The 18,846-nt window shown below is 41.4% G+C and overlaps 1 protein-coding gene across 3 annotated transcripts in view; it reads left to right on the forward strand.

Moving 5' to 3' along the window:
• IQGAP2 (IQ motif containing GTPase activating protein 2) overlaps nucleotides 1-18,846 on the forward strand; it is a 124,618-nt gene that overhangs the window by 9,460 nt on the left and 96,312 nt on the right. For all 3 annotated transcript variants that reach the window (XM_071425224.1, XM_071425225.1, XM_071425228.1), the window contains exon 2: nucleotides 12,037-12,136. In XM_071425224.1, the coding sequence (XP_071281325.1) occupies nucleotides 12,037-12,136 (100 nt within the window). The remainder of the gene's footprint in view (nucleotides 1-12,036; nucleotides 12,137-18,846) is intronic.

An 18,846-nucleotide genomic window follows, 5' to 3' on the forward strand; every position in this document is an offset into this window, starting at 1 on the left:
GATGCTATGAACAAAGTTTCAGTTTAGAGCAAATTTAATAGAACAAACACTCACAAGTTTTTTAGTATATGGTTTAGGTAAAAATTTATCTTTTGGGTGCAGCTGTCAAAGACTTGTCCTGGAAATGGAAGTACTTGGTTTATTGATAAGTTAGGAGCAATATCTAGCTCAGTCTGTATCTGATTTTGCAGTGATATATGCAATGATAGATGTGTCATTGTCACTCAGAACAGCTTCGAGTTTCAGTAAATACGTACTGGATGTACTGACTTAAAAGGTCAAGATTTGTCTGTTCTTTTCAAACCTTGCTCAAAGGTCTGTTATTCAAGGCTCAAACACTTTGTGATTTTGCTCTCACCTATGGTTCTAACTCCTGATGATGAAGGAAAAAATAATTCATATTACTGGGTATTTATGCAAGTAAGAAATAAGGGTCAGAGTTGTCCAGAAGCTCTGTGGACAAGTGCCCTACAAGCAATGCCTGCCTGTGCACCTGAAGTGACCTACCAGGGACTACTGGGAGGAGGTTACCCTGGAGCCAGCAGTATCAGCTCCAATACTTTAGCAAACACTTGCTTATTGCACAGTGAAAGCAGCCAGGCAGGCCTCAAGTGATAACCGAGGTCATTGCTGGCCTGGCACTGCCCCTGAGCTGAGCACTTGTACAGGCACACTGCATTTGCCTTCTTCCTGCAAGAGTTGATCATCTCGCCACGAAGCAGGAACAAAGAAGGTACATCTCCATCCTCTGTGCCTTTCTGCCTCTGTGTGGACCAGCACAGTCAACAAAGCTGAGAGGTTTTGGAGTGAGATTCTAACTTATGAGCCTGATGTTGTGCCTCCACCCTTTCTTTTGTGGCTCCTGCTTGTGCTGGGCCATTTCAGCTGTAGAAACAGTACTGAATGCACAGCAGTTTTGGGACTTGTTCAACAAGCAGCTTGGCTGTCTTCCGAGGGGAGTCAGGAGTGCTGGGGAGAGGACAGGAGTTGCCATGGCTCTGTTCTTCTCTGCCTCTGAGTGCCCAAGGGTCCTGCTCATCACCTAAACTTACCATATCTATATATAAGTATTATGCAACATATGGCATTTCTTTATGTTCTTGTGAATTCGAAGTAATTTTTGTGTTTAAACCATTCAATCTCATTGTCTGGGTCTCTAGCTGCAAACTGAATTTTCAGTTCTATTGTCCCGAATACATAAGTTTTTTTTCTCCCCACTAAGATTAAACAAAAAAATAAAAAAAAATCCATTGTGCCTTTAAGCCAAAGAATTTTGAATTACAAACTTGGAAGATATTGTGACCGTAAGAATTACTTAGGAATTAAAACCCAGGCAGAGGTAAATGTGCTCTTGCAGTTTGACCTGATGGTATAATCACAGACTTATATTAGTATCTTGAAGGAAAAATGTGCTACAACGTTTCAGGTATTTTCTGAAGCTCCTTTCAGAATGTGGAAAAAGTGAACAGATGGTTCATTCAGACCTTGGTAGAAGGACCCTGCAAAAGACTGGCTGTGAAAGAACCAGAAGATGATGAATTGTCAACAGTAGAATAAAGACCAGATGTCAAGGCTGAGGGTTTCTACACAGCAGTCTTTTTCATGGCAATTTCCAATTTACTCAGTGATTAAGTGGTGCTCTTGCTCTATGGCTTTTCCTAGGCAGGTGTTTCAGTCCTCTGGAGTCTCATGGCCCAGATCAAGGCTCCTAAAGCTCTACAGTATGAGTTACTTAGTGACCCAGACACGGCTTTCTCTGCAGATTCTCTTTTATTCCAGAATTCCTGCCTGTCATCCTAATTTTCTGTTCTTTAAGCTACACATTACCACATTTCTTTCAGTTGGTTACTGTACTGAGAGTTTGGTGATAGGAAGCTTTTTGGTTTCAGCTGTCCAATGATCTGAATATTGAATCCATTAGGTAACTCCTTCCTCCCAAACTTCTTTCAGAAGGTATAAGTTTTTCACCCCTTCCCCTCTCTTTCACTTCCCCTGTCCCTGTTCTTGTCTTCCTCTTTATTGCATTCAAGTGTAGCCTTCCCTAAACAGCCCCTGGGTAGAAGAGGTTTGCTACAAGTGTATTTATGAATCACTGTTCTCAAGTAGCAATCACTGGCCTCAAGTTGTAATGCAGATCAGGTCTTTTTTGCCTTTTCAAGACTGAAACAGAAATTGAACAAGGTCTTGACTTAGCCAGAAAATGTGCAGTATTTGCAGGGCACTGTCTTAATTAGCTATTGTTTAAATGCCTATCTGTCTTTTGAATTTCTACCAAGTAGTAGCAACAGATGCAGAAAACATTTGTGTTATGCTCTTCATTTCAAGTAGTTTGCCTTTGGTGAATCATCAGTAGCTCTTGTCAAACATGCCTACCTTCCTCAGGTAGGGTCCTTCTTTGCCACAGTAAGCCTTGTGATTTATTCTGGCCCTGTGTGTTCCTGAGGTGTCTTTAACAACACAATTAGGGTGATCTTACTGTTGCTAGGTCAGAGGTTTTGCTGTGCAAATAGCTAAGAGGAGTGCCACAGAAGTGTAGGTAGCCGTGTGTGTGAACAGACACTGGGCAGACAAGCCTGAATTTGAATTTCCCACTGCCACTGTAGTGAGTTCTGTCTGTGCCCTACCCTTCCTACTGATGGTCTCCAGCCCCACTTTCCTGTTCTTCCACTCCTCTTCTGCAGTGGCTTTCTGGCCTGCCACCAATGTTGATGGGTGCGGTTGTGGCCTCAGGCAGTGGTGTGATGTGATTACACACAATGAAAGCTGCCTTTGGGCTTCTGCAGAAGGCTGCATGCTGCAGTCACCTTTCCTGTTAACTTGTTGAGACTCTTTATTCCAACTGCTTGCATAGGGATGAATGCCTTTTGGATTAGTTGTTTTTTGGTTTTTTGGCATCATCATCACAGTATTTTAGCGATCACAAGTTACTTGTCCTTTTATGTAGATGTGTGTATAGATCTGATTTATTGATATATGTGCAATTCTCTTCAGAGAAAAATTAAATATAAACTGCCTAATACTAGAAGTAAATTTGAAGGCATTTTTAGGCAAAATACTTGCATTTGTCTTCTGTCTGAATCTAATTACAGGGTTCATACCAAGGCACATTATAGACACTAGCATTTTTCTGTCTTTCATAGTTGCATAATGCATTTTACTAGCCTGGCAAGATTAAACTGTCTTTCTTGTTATTTTGTTTACAGTCTGCTTGTGTTAAGTTGAATTGAGGTCACAGTAGGTAAAATGCAAGGAAATGGAATCTGTATGGTAAAATTTTGTCTATTTTATTTAGGATTTTTAGGTATATTAGTAATAAAAAGCAAGCAGGTTAAAGTAATTCCAGTGAAATGAGCAAAGCAAAAGGTGTGTCAAAATGCATAGAATTCAAGTTACAAGTTCCTTATTTAAGAAAACAGCAAATGGATAAAGGTGGTAAAGTAACCCTTGACTCTTTGTTTTCTTATGAACTAATCTCTGGAGAAGGAAAGCTTCTGAAAGCTGCCTTGAAGTTTGGCCGTGCTCATGTATTTGGACTAAGCATGTGGAGATAGTATGGCCTCTGAGTGAGAGAAGTAGCTTGTAATTGGTGTTCACTGCCTCCTCAGGGTCCATCAGTGTGAGTGCTTCCTTACACTTGTGCCTTTTTTGGGAACCTAGACTGAGGGTTTATTAGTAAATAGTGAGTATGAGTAAAGAGTGTTTAAAAAAAAAAGTGAGTGAAGAGTGCTAAGGTCAATTGTCTAAATTGACCTAAAAGTTTAAGGTCACAGAAAGGAGCTAGAGTTTTAATGGTGTTTTGTGAGCACCTCAATCTTGGGAGAACCTGTTGTGCCTTGAACTGACCAGCTAGCAAGGTATGCAAAGATAAACAGTTACTATTTTATTAAGCAATTACACCAAGTGTGCTGTAGTCTGTGAGACCAGCAGTTAAATGTTGGTGGAAGTGGTTGAGCAACAAGCTGATACATTGCATTCCATGTTTGTAATCGTAGATGGCAACACTTGCAGCTAAATTAAAACAGTTGGGTTTTCATCTGCTTCCTTCAATTCCATTACTTTATCTCCTTGTTCTTCCAAACATACTGAACAATTATAATGAAGTTAAGATAAAATGAAACGTTTTATTTCTGCACAGGGTTAAATTACTGTACTAAGAAAGAGATGTCCATTCTCTAGTATCATCATACAGTAAGGTTATGTCAGAACTACTTAGTGTCCTTTAATATTTACCTCTACTGAAGTCTCATGTGATGATACTGTAGAAAGCTGGAGGTTTAAAAGCAGAGTACAGAATGTGTACCCATAAGCAGAGAATTGAATGTTAAACTTTTTGGCAGCATATGTAGTCACTTGCTCAATGCCAAAGCCAACTTGTGTCTGTGGTTAAATGAGATTTTTTCTAAACTTTTGTGGGGATTGAAGTATGTTGAGATGTGTCTGAGGAGCCCTACAGACTTTTGTCAGTGTCTGGCTGAAATGAAGTGGTTTTGAGAGTTGGGTTCAGGAGCATGGAATGTGGTTGCTGTTGCATCACTGTCCCCTTGTATGATAGTCCCAAGGTCCATGTATTGCAATAGCACTCAGTATCTGTAAATGGATGTGGCTGGCCTTGTGGTAGCAGATATACATGACTGAAATAAGACCTTTACCAAGGAAATGGGAGAAGGAGGAGGACTTGGGAAAGTAAATGCACAGGAATGAGGCTCTCTGGGAAAGCTCAGGGGAAAGACTGATTTAGCAAATATTTTTAATTTTATATCAGGATGTCTTTTACTGGATATCTCTGTTCAACACTCCCATGCTAATGGTGTGTGTTTGCTTTCCCTGTTTGCGCAGTGTCTGGCAGTTAGACGTAGTCCAGAACAGTGGCCCTGGAGATCCTGTGTGACACATAATTTGCAAGAGTGGATAATATCTATCTGCTGGCCAGAAGATACATTTATATTTTTGTTTGAAAATACATGCATGCTTTCACAATGAAATAACTAGATTAGGAGAGATACAGCCATTTTTAAGGGAGAGAGTAGTTCAATGTTGGAAATATTTGACAAGTTACATATTGAAGACCCCCACTCTTTAATTAAGTGTATTAGTCTACTCTCTCATGTGAATCTGCCCTCCAAGTTCACAGCTGCCATAGGTTTTTCAGTGCTTGCAGTGTCTGCCTTTGTCTAGAGACCTTCCTGTGAGCAAATTTCAGGGAATGGACTGAATGCCCCTAACTGGAGACACAGAAAAATGTTCAGGCCATCTGGTCTCATTGCTGTGAGACACATGCTAGTTGCTTGCATTTGTATTTTTTGACAGAAGAAGTCTATCGAAAGTTGTTTTCATCAGAGCCTTAAATTATTCATCCAAAGATAAACAACTTCCAGCATAAAATAGACCTGTAGGTACAAAATACCTTAATAATGGAACACTTGCAATATGTTTTTGGTGCTGTAAAGCCATTTTTTCTAAGTAGCCTGTTGAATTCTCTCTGTTCACGTTGTTATAGTTGACACACTTGCTTCTGCATATTTAATAAATCATTACATTGGATACCTGCAAGTTGATATGGGAGTGGAGGCTCAGGGGGGAACTCCATCTGCTTGTAGCTTTGAGAATTGTTTTTCTGGTATCTGTACATGAATCTTTCCCCTGTATTTTGCAGCTTCCTAGCAGCGATCTGAGCTCCTGTCCTGTTGCAATGAGGACAGCTCGGGTGGCAGGAGCCTGCCTCAGAGCATTGCCAGCTCAACCTGCTCCATGTATGGGGCTTGGCTGGTGCAGCACATGAACTGCCAAACTAGGAGCAACCATGGAGTTGAACTGCCCAAGGCAAGCACTCATGGGATGCTAAGTACCTGAGAGTATGAATTTTACTAGGAATAAAAAGAAGGCAAAAGATGAGTTTATTGGCCTCTTTTAAACTAGGACAAGATAGTTATATATTCTCTCATTACATATGGTTTTAAGTCACTGTGACCATCTAAAATGCAGCTAGCTTCTTCTTGAAGCTACAGCAGTGAATTGTGATAACAGATGCCTAAGGTCCTCTCACTACAGCGAGACATAAATGGGATGCTGCCTAGATCCTGTTGTACTGGGCTCAGCTGTTACTGGGACTGGCTGTGGCCAGCAAACAGTCAGTCAGAAGTTTTTGTGCAAGAAAGGCTCCCTGGCTTTTGTTTTTGTTATAGGGTGGCTCCAATGTGTACTTTTGGATAGGGGGTATGAGCTTGGGAGGAGGAGGCAGCAAGATGTAAGGGGGGCATATACAGAATTTGCCAAACTTCTTTCCAGTGAACTGAAACATTGCCTTGCCTTGCTTTCTGTGTGGCTGCAGACAGCTGAGACTGCAAAATGTGCTTTAGCTAATGTTTAATTCAAACGCTTTCATGAAAAACTTTTATCCCAGCATTTTATAGTATGTACTCCTGTATCTTTTCTTTCCCCCCCTCACCCCAGCTCTGACTTTACAGATTCTATTCTATCACCGTAAGAGGATTTTGTTCTCTCCATAGTCTGTTATGTCTTGTTCATTGAGCTTCCCGGTTGTGGTGCCAAAAGAGCCCTCCTCCTTATTGCTCACGTCTTGCTTTCCATGGGAAAAAGTCTCTGGTGGCAGGAAATTGAGGGGGATTGGCCCTGGGAAATAAAAGCCTCTATGCCTTTCTTTGCCTTCAGTGTAAGAAGTCCTTTGATATGTCTGTGGCAAATGCCTTATTAAAGGGTCTGCCTGCTAGGAGCAGCCATGTGCTATTCTTGAACTGTTGCAGATAGTCATATGTGTGAGAGAAAATTAATGACCAGGAAGCCTTAAGTGCTGTTGTAAGTTTTGCAGTGTTTTTTTTCCAGCATCAGTTTTTCCAAGATAACAAAACCTGTGTGGTAAATGGTTATACCTGGATTACTTAAGGATTATGCTTCAAGAAGTGTTTCATAAATTTGTATTTAGAAATGGTAACAAATATTACTTTTCCTTGCATGCTTTTTTGTTACATATTAATTTAAATTTAACACCCTTTAAAAGTACAGTCCATGGACAAATTTGCAAACTCTGTTGCATGTTAGATCTGTGAAACATCTCTTAGTAAATGTAAATTCAAACCTAAACTACTGTGACCAGCAGGTCAATGGAGGTGATTATAGCTGCTCCACTCCAGCCACAAAACAGCCCATCTGGAGCTCTGCATCCAGCTCTGGGGCCCCAAGCATAGGAAGGATCCTGTAAAACGGGTCTGGAAGAGGAGGCCACAGAAATGATCAGAAGGCTGAAACATCTGTCCTGTGAGGAAAGACTAAGAAGATTGGGGTTGTTCTGCCTGGGGAAGAGAAGGTTCTGAGAGAGCTTATTGTGGCCTACAAGGAAGATGGAGAGGCACTTTTTGTAAGGGTATGTAGTGATAGGACAAGTGGGAATGGCTTCAGACTGAAAGAGGATTGATTTAGATTAGACATTAGGAAGAAATTCTCTAAGGGTGGTGAGGCACTGAAACAGTGATTAGATTTCCAGTAAGCTCAGTATCAATGTAAATTATCTCTGTGGTCTTGGGACCCCAAAAATCCTTGTCATAGATGTAATATGAAGATGAACTCAGAACTGGATGATGATGTTTAGAGAGACAATACTTGTTTTTAAAATTCGTCTATAAAGTGACCACATCTCTGTGAACCTGAAGTTTTGATTCTCTTTCTGGATTCTGCTAGTAATGTCATGACTCCAGTGACCCTTGTGCACCTGGGCTGATTGCTAGTTTCAGTAATAATATTGCATCTTCAGACGTGGTGGCTCTATTTCTGAAAACTTGCTCAAATCCAGAAATTTCAAGTGTTTTCATGTTGTCTACTAACACTGAGTCTGAATTAGTAGATCCTGCAGGCACCGTGTTGACTGTAGGTCATGGAGTGCCTTGGTTGAGTTCTCAGCTCTGTGGTCAGCAACTGCCATAGCTTCAAGAATTTGCCAACAACTGGAGTGGCTGTCTTGGATCAGGGCACATCAGAAAGTTTTTGCAATTGACAATCAGACCTCAAACATCAATTAGTCCTAGATACTGTCTACACAGGGCAATTTTAGGATGAGGAGGGTGCTTGTAAGTACGATGTGTCTGTTGATGGAAGATGACCAAGTCTTCAATTTAGGAAAACTCCTTGGTAAACACTTACTTTCGTGCTAAATATGTAGACTATACATACATAGGAAGCTGTCAGTAGAATGTTCCTTTATTTCTGTTGTATCAGTTGTGGGAAGAATTGGAAAGTTGGTGTGCTGTACTGAGTACCAGAATAAATCTCCCATGTGTGGCAATTTACTAAGTTTTAGTACTGCTCACTGTGCCATGTGTTTCATACACACTCTTCCTTTAGTGGTTTTTTTCGTGAAGAAGTGTCTATGAGTGAACTTGGTATCTTAGCACATGTTTTATGTCTACTGACTCTTGGCTAACCCAGAGTTAACATGTAAAATGAATTGAAATAGCTTTAAGGCTAGTATTTTTTATTAGATCTTGTTGGTTGTCCAGATGTGCTCCTAATGTTCCCCCTTCAAGGGAATTCCTCTGAATTTGAAGTTAAGTTCACATAATTAATGAATTTAATCATAAGATGTTGTTTACATTACTTTTCCCCTCAGTATAACTTTCATGGAGAATGTACCTTGTTCTATGGCATTTGGATTTTCTCAGCTGGAAGATTTTGTGTCAGGATCCGGCTTGGTGTAGATCTTCAGGTGAAGCCCAGCCCTGATTACTCTGCCACATAACACCCTTTATTGCAGCACTCTCTTCCATTGTGAGCTGAGCATTATCAAAGTGTTACTGATATAGCAGAAATATGTTTATTCTTTCATCAATCTTCCTAGTCTTCTGACTAATACTTGCTCTGTTAAGCAGAAAGACTGAGCTTTCTGTCTCCAAACCAAACTTGTTTGTCTGTTGAACTTGGTGTGGCTGGCTTGATGGATGCTCTCAGGATGTTTGAAGGAAGAGGTACACAGGACTCTAGTCAAAAGCTGAAGCCCTTGCCAAAATATATTATTATAGACTAGACTTTAAGAACCCAAGCCTTCAAAGTAATTGCCTCTGCAGCTCAGTCCTGAGGCTACCTGCAGGTTGTTATTTCTATTTCTAAAGTTGTGTCTGCAACAACTCTTGATGTGATAGCAGAGTTGCTTTGAAGCCAGTAAGGGTAAGTGTGTAATCAGACTTATTGGAAGCTGGTGTTGTAAGAGACTCCTCCCAGGATTAGCACTGTAGGTGTTGGCATTCCCTGTGCTCTGTATTTCCAGTGGTCAGATATCCAGCCCAGAAACTTTAGCTGCTTTTCCCAAACAGAAAAGTCTGATTTCCAGCTTGTGGGCTGCTGATAACCCCTCCAGAAAGGAGCTGGGTTTTCCACTTCCCAGAGTGTACAAGTTACTTCTTTTTGAATCTTGCTCTTACCTCTCATTGTTGCAGTGTTTGCTAAGCAGAGCAACTATTACAATTCCACAATATCTGTTGGTGCCTTCATCCACTCTCTGAATCAATCTTTGCAAATAATTTTAATGAGGGATTTGAGTTTGGCCAGGGCTGCTTGACCTAGGATACCTTTGTTGGGTATGGGAGGCACCCAAGGACGTGCAGATCCAGGACTAAATTGCAAAACATTAGTGTTATTCAGGTTAATTCCTAGACTGATACTTATCACATGGGTCATGTGGTTTCCTTCACCTATATTCAGACAAGCTTCCTTTTTTCAGATTTGCTTATGGCTGTGTTGAGTTGTCTTTGGAGGGCAGGAGTAAACAACTGTTTAACAAGTTACAAGGAACAGGGCATGGGAATTGCCATGGGGGGATGAAGGCTTGACCTGGTATTGGCTGTCCCACTCTAGCTGACAGTACCACAGCCAAGTAGGACAATCAGCTGGGCTCTTCTGACAGCACTTGTCTCCACTTGTGAGCACTCATAGCTGGCAGAGCTTTTGAAAAGGGGCCCTTGATCTCAGCATTGCAAACAATAAAATGATATATTATGTTTCAGTGTCAAGGCTCATCAGTTTTTTTCCCTTGCTCTGGGAAGTCAGGAGCCCTCTGCAGCAGAGGAGCTCTGCTGTGGAAGTCAGAGCAGCCTGTCTGGTTGTGCTGATGGTGGTGAGGGCAAGAGCAGTATTAGAGCAGCCTCCATGGCCAGTTTGCCAGGCACAGTGCTTTACCATCTGCATCCCATGTTTGCCTCCAAACTAATGTTTTGGTTCATGGCAAGTGATATCCTGATTACAGTATCTGAGAGCTCATTTTAGAGTGAGTCATGCTTATTGGAGCTACCAGACTTAAAAGAAACTTTGAGCAAGACATGTATTTGTTTGATTGGTGTATGAAACATCTGGGTAATTAGGAAGTGCAATCTTAAAAGCAAAGGAAGATGAGAGATATCAACTCCCATATGGTCATTAAAACTTAAACTACAAAGCTTGAAGCAGCTATACAAGACCTTAACAAATGTATGGTAGCATCAGTCCAAAATGTGGATGTGTAGTGTAATTTCTTTTGTGTCCTCATTAAATGCATGTGAGATAATTTCTCTGGCTCTTGGTTTTTTTTTTTTTTTGAGGTACAGATTTCAAGGTATGCAAGTACTTGCAAAACTCGGAGGAGTCCTACTGTTTTTAAGTGCCTTTTACCTTCGTTTCCTGTATGCATTACCTGAAACTGTTTATCCCCTACTTGAAGCAATTGTCAGGGAAAAGCTGAAAACTTGCTTGTGGCATGCACAAGTCTGTGTGGGAATGGAACTAGCAAAGCACATCACAGTGCATTTCAGGAGGAGCAGGGGCTGTGGTTTTTTACTGAGGATGTGTCACGATGTTCTCAGCTAACTGCCTTGTGAGATGCCACAGAAAGCAGCTAGTCCAGCCCAGCGTTTCCGTCCCCTCCCTTGTGCCTGCACCACGGTGCCTGCAAGTATGCAGTGGCTCAGATCAGGGAGCCAATCCTCCCAGAAACAGGTCACTTTAGCAAGAGCTGCCCCTCATTCTGGTTCACTGGGTTGCCAGCTATGGTGTGAGAGGTGATGTGAGCATGTGACTGAAAACATGAAAGAATGTAGGACCACATTTTTCACAGAATGATCGAGGTTGGAAGATCTCTTCAAGATGATCTAGTCCAACACTCAGCTTAGTACAAATAGGGTGTAATTTTGGTAACTGGTATATGAAGGCTGTTAACAAAAGTCTCACTGCTGTGGCTGAAATTCATCTAGAAGTCAGCACAACAGTATGCTCCTTCAGACTCACTGCTAGAAACATTTGGAAGAATTGGAGAGCTGCTCACAGAGGCCCCCTCTGTACTCTAAAAGTAGAGAAAGACCAGTCACTGGGTAGTAGATATAAATAATTGGAGTTATTTGCAGCTGGAAATGTGCACAGACACCTATGCTTAATAGGCTGGGAGAGTGTTTTTTATGGGAGGTGATGAGGTTGCAGCAGTAAGTAGGAGAAACCACAGATGGTTCATTTGATTACAACCGTTGTCACCTCCATCAGTGGGAGGCAGCTCAGCATGTTGCAGTCTCATGGGTTCCTGAAGCAGCAGCCAATTCCCATGCTGTCCTTGAGATACCTTTGCAGTGTGCTGTCTTTGTCTCTGGTGTTGAGGATCTGCTTAGCATGGGGCTGCTCCACCTGCTTCTTGCCTTGAGCTTCCTCATGAGAGTCCTCAAACTCTTCTGAGAATGTGTAAGCTGAAACTCTGCTGGCTCCCAGCCTCAGCCCCCTGTGTTTGAGTGCTCCATCAGCCCCACCGTGAGGGCTCCATCCTGTCCCCAAACCCAGAAATGGCCTCAGAGCAATACATGCTTGAAGAAGTGAAACTTGAGGAATTCTCTGTAGAAAGAACAGAATACTCTTGGTGACCTAGACATCTTTGTGCACCATACTATAAAAGGCCTCTTTTAAAGAGAAGTGATAACTATTTTTATTTCCCTTCTTCAGCAATTCACCCAGGTTCTAAGTAAAATTGCTCTAAAAATCACCCAGACTCGTGTATAACTTGATATGGGTTTCTGTTTGCAGCTATTGTGGATGATGAAAGGCTTTCTGCAGAGGAAATGGATGAGAGGAGGCGTCAGAATATTGCTTATGAGTATCTGTGCCACTTAGAAGAAGCAAAAAGGTGAGTAAAAGAAAGCACACTTATTCTGGCCTTTAAATGTGGACATTCAGGCCTGTTGTGTTCTTGAGCATCATAATTTTTGATCCAACATCTTGAATTACTTGGATTAACTGAATGTTGGAGTATCATAGCGCTCAGTATGAGAAATTAATGGCCAGTATGAAAAGTCTGATTCAAAGAAAGATTTAGAAATAATCAAGACAACATCCTGAAACTGGCTGTGGTGTCCATTTTCACTGAAAATTGGGGCTGGATACTAAAATAAGGCTGTAGTTTTGTGAGAAACTGAGTCAGCCTTATGTGACTAACTGGAGAAAGTATTTTTCTCCTGGCTCTGCGGCTGTGCTCCCCCCCTTGGTGCTACTTCTTGTGGAGTGACTCAGGTCACTAAGATGGCAGAAAATCACCTGGGCTCTTACAGGTTTAATAATTGAATCATCTTTGTGTTACAGTGGTAAGTGCAGGCAGGGCAATAAGAGAAGATGGACTCTGCTCCTGCTTCAGTTCCTACTGGTCAGCAGTACTCATCTCTTAAAGCAACAGAAACAGTGATGTAACACTGATTTGAAAGTGCACAGAGTTTTGATCACCTTTGTGCAAATGTACTGTGCTATGTTCACTTCATTCTCAAAACAAATATTCAACAACATTTTCATAATTAGAGAGCAGGGAAACAGGGTACAATATCCTTGTGCTTTTGAAGTAGCTTCAAGTGCTACAATTATTACATATGTAAAAGCCTATTTTATATTCTGTCTGATCAGACTTTTTCAAAGATGCCTCTTATACTCACGTTATTGTTATTGGCACCACTGGTAGCGTCCTGCTTCTGCTCTGTGTTTCTTGATGATGGTGTTTTACTTATAAACTGTATTTGGATGACTTTCCTATGAATTTCTATTGAGAAAAGAAAACTTGAACGGTGATTAGTAGTGCAAGCTGTGAAACCTTAGTGTGAAGATGAAGCTTAGCATCTTTGTAATGGTTTAAACAAGTGTATTTCAGTCAGTAATCTACTATTAAATTGTGCTCTGGGCCTTGAATCCACAGAGTTTCCCTTTCAATAGCTGCCAATGGTTTTGTCCCAGGGGTATTGTTATAAAAATCAGCCATTCTTACTTCCTCTTCACTACATTGTTCCATTTGGTGTAGCAAACATTGCCTTCTTTGCCCTTTCTTCCTCTTTCTCCTGCAGTGGTTCCCTGTTCAGATATTTAAGATGGCAAGTGTCATCCTGCTGCCAGGGAGGACTGACCTGCTCCACATGATCCTGCTGCCCCCATTGTGCAGTGGAAGAGATTGCCCTCAGTCAGATGAGTCAGCTTGCTACGCTGGCTATGTGAAGGTCTTTTGCTGAGTTAGTTTTCTGTGGTTTAGTGAGCTGACTGGTCTGACCAAGGGGTCAGAGGAGAACCTGAGCAGGCAAGAGGAAGAGGATGGGGTGCAGCTGCACACTGGAGAGAGGGAAGGGAGCAGATTTCACTTGTGGAGGTGTTAGATCAGGTCCACTGTATCAGCTAACCTCAGTGAGTCAAGGTTTGATTTCACTCAAGGTTTCTCCTTGGTATGTTGCAACTCACCTATCTTCTGCCTTATGGCATCTAGTCTCCAAATTCAACTTTTTCTCTTCCGCTGCTATTACGACTACTTTTTCTTCCTGGCTCTCTTCAACCTTCCCCTTTCCCAGGCTACTTGTCATTTTGAAATTTAGTCCTGTAGCTAATTTGAAGCAGCTCCCTTGATATTTCACAAGGAGATGTGAAATTATTTTTACAACTAATGACTTAAAATAGCATCTGCTGTGAGTAACCTCCTCCCCTTCCTTGTATTTATTTTCATAGAGATTCTTGCCACTAGCAGTTCTCTAGAGGAAACATTGTTTTAGCTCTGCAGTCCATGATGGGACTTCCTATCCAGGACAATTACTTCCAGGGTAGTTAGGTACCTGGAAGCTTTTCTGGTTCTCTGTTTGGAAAATCAGAATCTACTAATACTGTTCAATGGTGATTACTTCATAAGGTGGGGATGAGTTCTGCAGTGTGAGGAGCATTGTACTTCCCTTACTAAGGGATTGGGCTGTCATGGATGGAGCTGAAGTGGCAGCACGATGCTGCTGGATGTCCTCCTCTGCCTCAGTGCACCAGTCCCAGTGCTCGTTAGGAAGGAAGGGGTGACCATGCAGGGCATGGTGGTGGCCCTGCGAGTGGTTTTGGGTAGACAGAGCTGCTGTGAGAAAACAGAGTGTGAGGGGAATCTTCTCCCTTCACAGAGAACCATTGAGGTAATTTTGTTGTACCATGAGACTTTGCCCCAAGACACTCTTGCTACTGTGAAAACAACCCAGCAACAAACAGCTTCAAAAATGCTTTTCTACAAAGTAGAAAAGTAAAAATGCCTGAGTCCCAGGGCTGTGTAGCCCCTAGCCCTGCTTTTCCAGGAGGAGACCTATGTTGTCCAGGGAAGCTGAGCTAGTGCCAGCCCCAGGCTCGGATGTCAGAGGTGCATGACCACGCTTTTCCCAGCACCAATCTGGAGAAATGGGAAACATGAGAAAGTTCTGTATCTCTTCTCACTGCATGGTTATTCACTCTGTGAGCTTGATTAGGGGTGAAACTCGTTCATTTGCAGTCCTTGTCTGTACCTGCATGATTATAGCATTTTTGCTGTCACTACAGAGCCTGAACAAAACTGGGGACTCTGGAAAGTGAGATGGAGAGCAACAGGGTCACAATTCAAATGAGACCAGCTGGGGAGGCTCAAGTGTAAGCTTCTTCCACAACATGTGGTGGGTCCTGCCTTCAGCTGCACTGGGAGAGTGCTTTCGCAGGAAACATTCCCAAGTGATGGGCATCTGCAGCTTTGGCTGCTGCTGGATGGAGGGGTCCCAGCTGGGTGCTGCCCAGCTCTGCAGCAACACTCATGGGATGTGCAGGCCCTCTTCTCCTGCTGTGTGCTTGTGGCAGTGGGTCTGACTCAGAGAAGGCAGGGTGGTGCCTTCAGCCCCAGGTGCAGCAGCTGGTTGTGAAACCACCCAGAGCTCTGCTTGCTCACACCAGTACCCTCCTGGGTGAATCTGGGGAGTGGGAACTGCCTTTAAGACATATTTATCTTTGTCCTGAATGCTTGGAGAGGACTTCTTAATATTCATAATGCTGTGGATATCAATAACAATATACAGACTGAATGAGTAAGTCAAGGTGAGTTTTTCCAGTTGGCAGCTGCTGAAATGACATACTTAAATACTATTAAAATAAATACTATTTAAATAAATACTATTTTGGATAATCAAATGTGTGCAAATACAGTGTGCTTTGGTCCATATTGGAGAGTAATAAATACTGAAATAAACAATAAATAGCAAAAGATCAAGCAGAACATGACTGGGGCTGTGTCAGGAGGCATATTTTGCTTCTCACCATGTTTGTAATGAAAACATTACTTTGTAGCAGCTCTGCACTTTAAAATTCCAGAATTAATTAAACAGGTAAAGAATGTACACTTTCAGCTGCTTTTCAGATCACTGTTTGTATATTTAATTATGGTAGCCCAGCTTTAATAAAAACCTGGCTAAAAGTTCAACATGAAAAAAGAATCCTGTCACTGGTAGCTGATGCTTCTGCAAATACCTTCTGAGCTAGGCAGAGTATCTGTTACACCTATACAACATAGGAAATTGGTTTTTAAATACAATGAGCAGGCTTGTAATATCTGCAGAGGTCAGTAAAGTTTGATAGAGTGTTATATTTGATATTGAGGAAAGAATCTTTTTTTTTTTGTTAGGTTGCTGGGCCCCTTTCTTCCTGAGATTGCACAGCTGATAAAATGAGGTTTTGGTTGCTGGTATATATTTTATCATTAAGCAAAGTTTCTTGCATATTAAACAAAAAACCAAAAAGGAGCAAAAAATTGGTAGCATCCCATTTCCTTGAGCTTCTGAGAAGAAAAAAAATCAAGAATATACAATTAAGAATAGGGATTTTTGCACTTCAAGAAATGTAGCCATGGATGCCACTAACAGAATGTTACCCAGACATATATCCAGTATAATTTGGACAATCATACTAGTAAATAGCAAAAGTCTAAGGTGGGCATAAAGAGCTGTGTTACAAGCCCTCAGGTTGTCTTGTATTATGTGAATTTTAACAGGTCCATGCCTGCATTTTTCCCAGCCCCAGTCTGGCAAAGGTAATATTGACCACAGCATCCTCCTTTCCAAAGGAAATGACCCAGCACACCAAATTCTGGCTTGGGTTTGGCTTTTGCTGTTGCTTGTCTCTGCTGATGTGTAATTACTGCACTGCAAAGATAATACAGATTTGAAGAATTTAAATTGTGATTGAAGCTTTGGCATATAAAGCAAATCAAATTTTCACTAAATGTGTTGTGGCTGGCTAGGCTTATAATCATCTATAATGAAGTAGATACTGTTTCTCTTGGCTTTTTAGAAATTATACTTTCTTATGATAAGATTGAATTTGAACCATGGAACTCCTCATTTTACTAGCCTTGACTCTCCCTGCATGAAATGCAATATACTTTGTTTCATAAAGCATATTCTGCAATTTCATAAACAGAGCTGCCAGAACATTTTTTTTTCTTGCTCAGCTGTTCAGCAAGGCAGTAACTTGTATAAAACACTGAAGTTTTAGCTTCAGTATTAAGACAATAAAGATACAGTAAAAGACATCTATCCAGGAAATTTCTTTTTGAGGAGTTTTTTTTTTTTATGTTGAATAAGTCTTTTCTCATTCTTCTGCAACTTATTTTCAATAGAAAAACAAATTGTCCTGTTTTGTTTCTAAAACCTGCCTTTTTCATAATGTTGGTTTTGTTAATTGGTTTGCGTGGCTAGTTGCAGTATTGGTTGATGATATGACAGTTATGACTTGCTGAACAAAAATGTACCTACGGTTTAATGTACTTAAAAGGTCAAACCCTGAAGTGTTTACTTGGCTTTTGTTAAAGCCAAAAGCTTTGCAGTACCATAGCAAAACAGAAAGCTCAAGTTGCCAGGACTGTGGGATCATGGAGGGTGGCTAAGGGGGTCACTGCTTCTGGGGAAGGTACCAGAGTCCTACAAAGACTTGGTGTACTATGAGTGAAGTCTGCCAGGTTTCATGTTGCTGTTTCTCCAGGAATAAAATTATGGTAACCATTCAGCCCTGGCAGGCCATGAGTGAATTAATATTACTCAAATACTTTCAGACTACAGGAAATATTTAAAGACCTGTGCCCTTAGTAAATATAAAATATTGTAATCCAGTTGTAAAACTACCTAATTTTAGACAGAAAATATTAAAATATTTCTTAGTAACAAGTTTTGTAGGGGTTTGTCAGAAAATTCTTTTGGTATTGGTAGTCTACTACCATGTTGTAAATTATGAACTTTGTCTCCCCACCTCTGCCTGCTTTTAGCCAAATAAAATACTAGTGAACGTGTCTGGCAGCACCTCTGTAAAGGTCAAATGTTTGAAATTAGGGTGTGTCATGACGTGAAATTCCTTGAAAAAGACCTACTTAGCTGTGTTATACCTATTGCTGAAGTATCCTGGTCCACACAGAAGTACTGATCAACAAGTGTACTTGCTGTTTCATGTCTTGGTCCTCAGCACACTTACCTAGACTGCCAGATATTGGTAGAAGAGCATTTTGTTTTGGAGAGTTATACAATTGTGCTGATAAGCCAGAATTTTTGTATGCAAGTGTGATGTCAGTGGTATCAATCAATCCAATAATTGCTTGGATAGTGATATTTGCATATGAAAAGTCTCAATGGTGAGATCTAAAGGCGAGAGAAACCTTTTGTGCTAGTTTCTGTGCAGGATGCATTGACCTGCTTCCTGGCACGTTGAGGTAACGTATAACGGGTCATTGCTCTGTGTGTATACTTGTGGAATAATGATGCCCAGTAATGATGGATGTGACCTTTGTTTTTTAGACTGAACCATATGGCACTTGTCCCATAGCATGCACTGGAGCTAACAGTACAGTCACTTCAGAGCCAGTTAGTTCTCTTTCTTAGTTTTCCACCTTTCTTTTAGGCACTGCTGTCTTATAAAAGGAATTGTAATTCATTGTTTTGTTTGTTTTTTTTTAATGGAAGACTGACAAATTTGAAGCTAGTTCATGCTCTGCTGCCCATGTATTGATGTTTGTAGGCTAAATTTCACCAAGAGAGCACACAGCATTTTCATTTCTCCTTCACTTTCTCCTCTACATCTTGGATTATCTGAGGTGCAACTAGAAAGCTTCTATGACTTTATACTCCACTCACAAGTCTACCCAATTGCCAGGTCAAAGCAGGGGCTTCATTCTGCACCCTGGGTAGCTCGGGGTTAATATTAAGCATGACCTGAGGTGGCCTCACCAAGGTATCAGTAGTGGCTGAGTTGTTACATTATCATGGGGAGCACATGAAGGAGTAGGGATACCGGTGGGGGTGCTTGTACATCACCAGCCCAAAACTCCTTATCTGGAAGGTTGCTAAAGGAAAGCTTGGGGCTGAGATGTGTAGAGAGGAACAGAGCTGTGGGGATTAGATGTACTTAGGGCTTGTACCTTGCTTAAGAGAATCATGCTGTTGGGAAGGATCTGTGACAGTAGGAAGGACATCATGGGAAGGAAGAACATCTTCTGCTTAGTGTTGAAGGGCTTAAGTGTTGCTCTTGACCTTTGGGTAAATCCTTCTGCACCTGTTTCATATTTACCTG

This window comes from Agelaius tricolor, unplaced genomic scaffold (genome assembly GCF_023055355.1).
Source record: "Agelaius tricolor isolate 1412-34295 unplaced genomic scaffold, bAgeTri1.0.p SCAF_4, whole genome shotgun sequence".
Classification (NCBI taxonomy): domain Eukaryota; kingdom Metazoa; phylum Chordata; class Aves; order Passeriformes; family Icteridae; genus Agelaius; species Agelaius tricolor.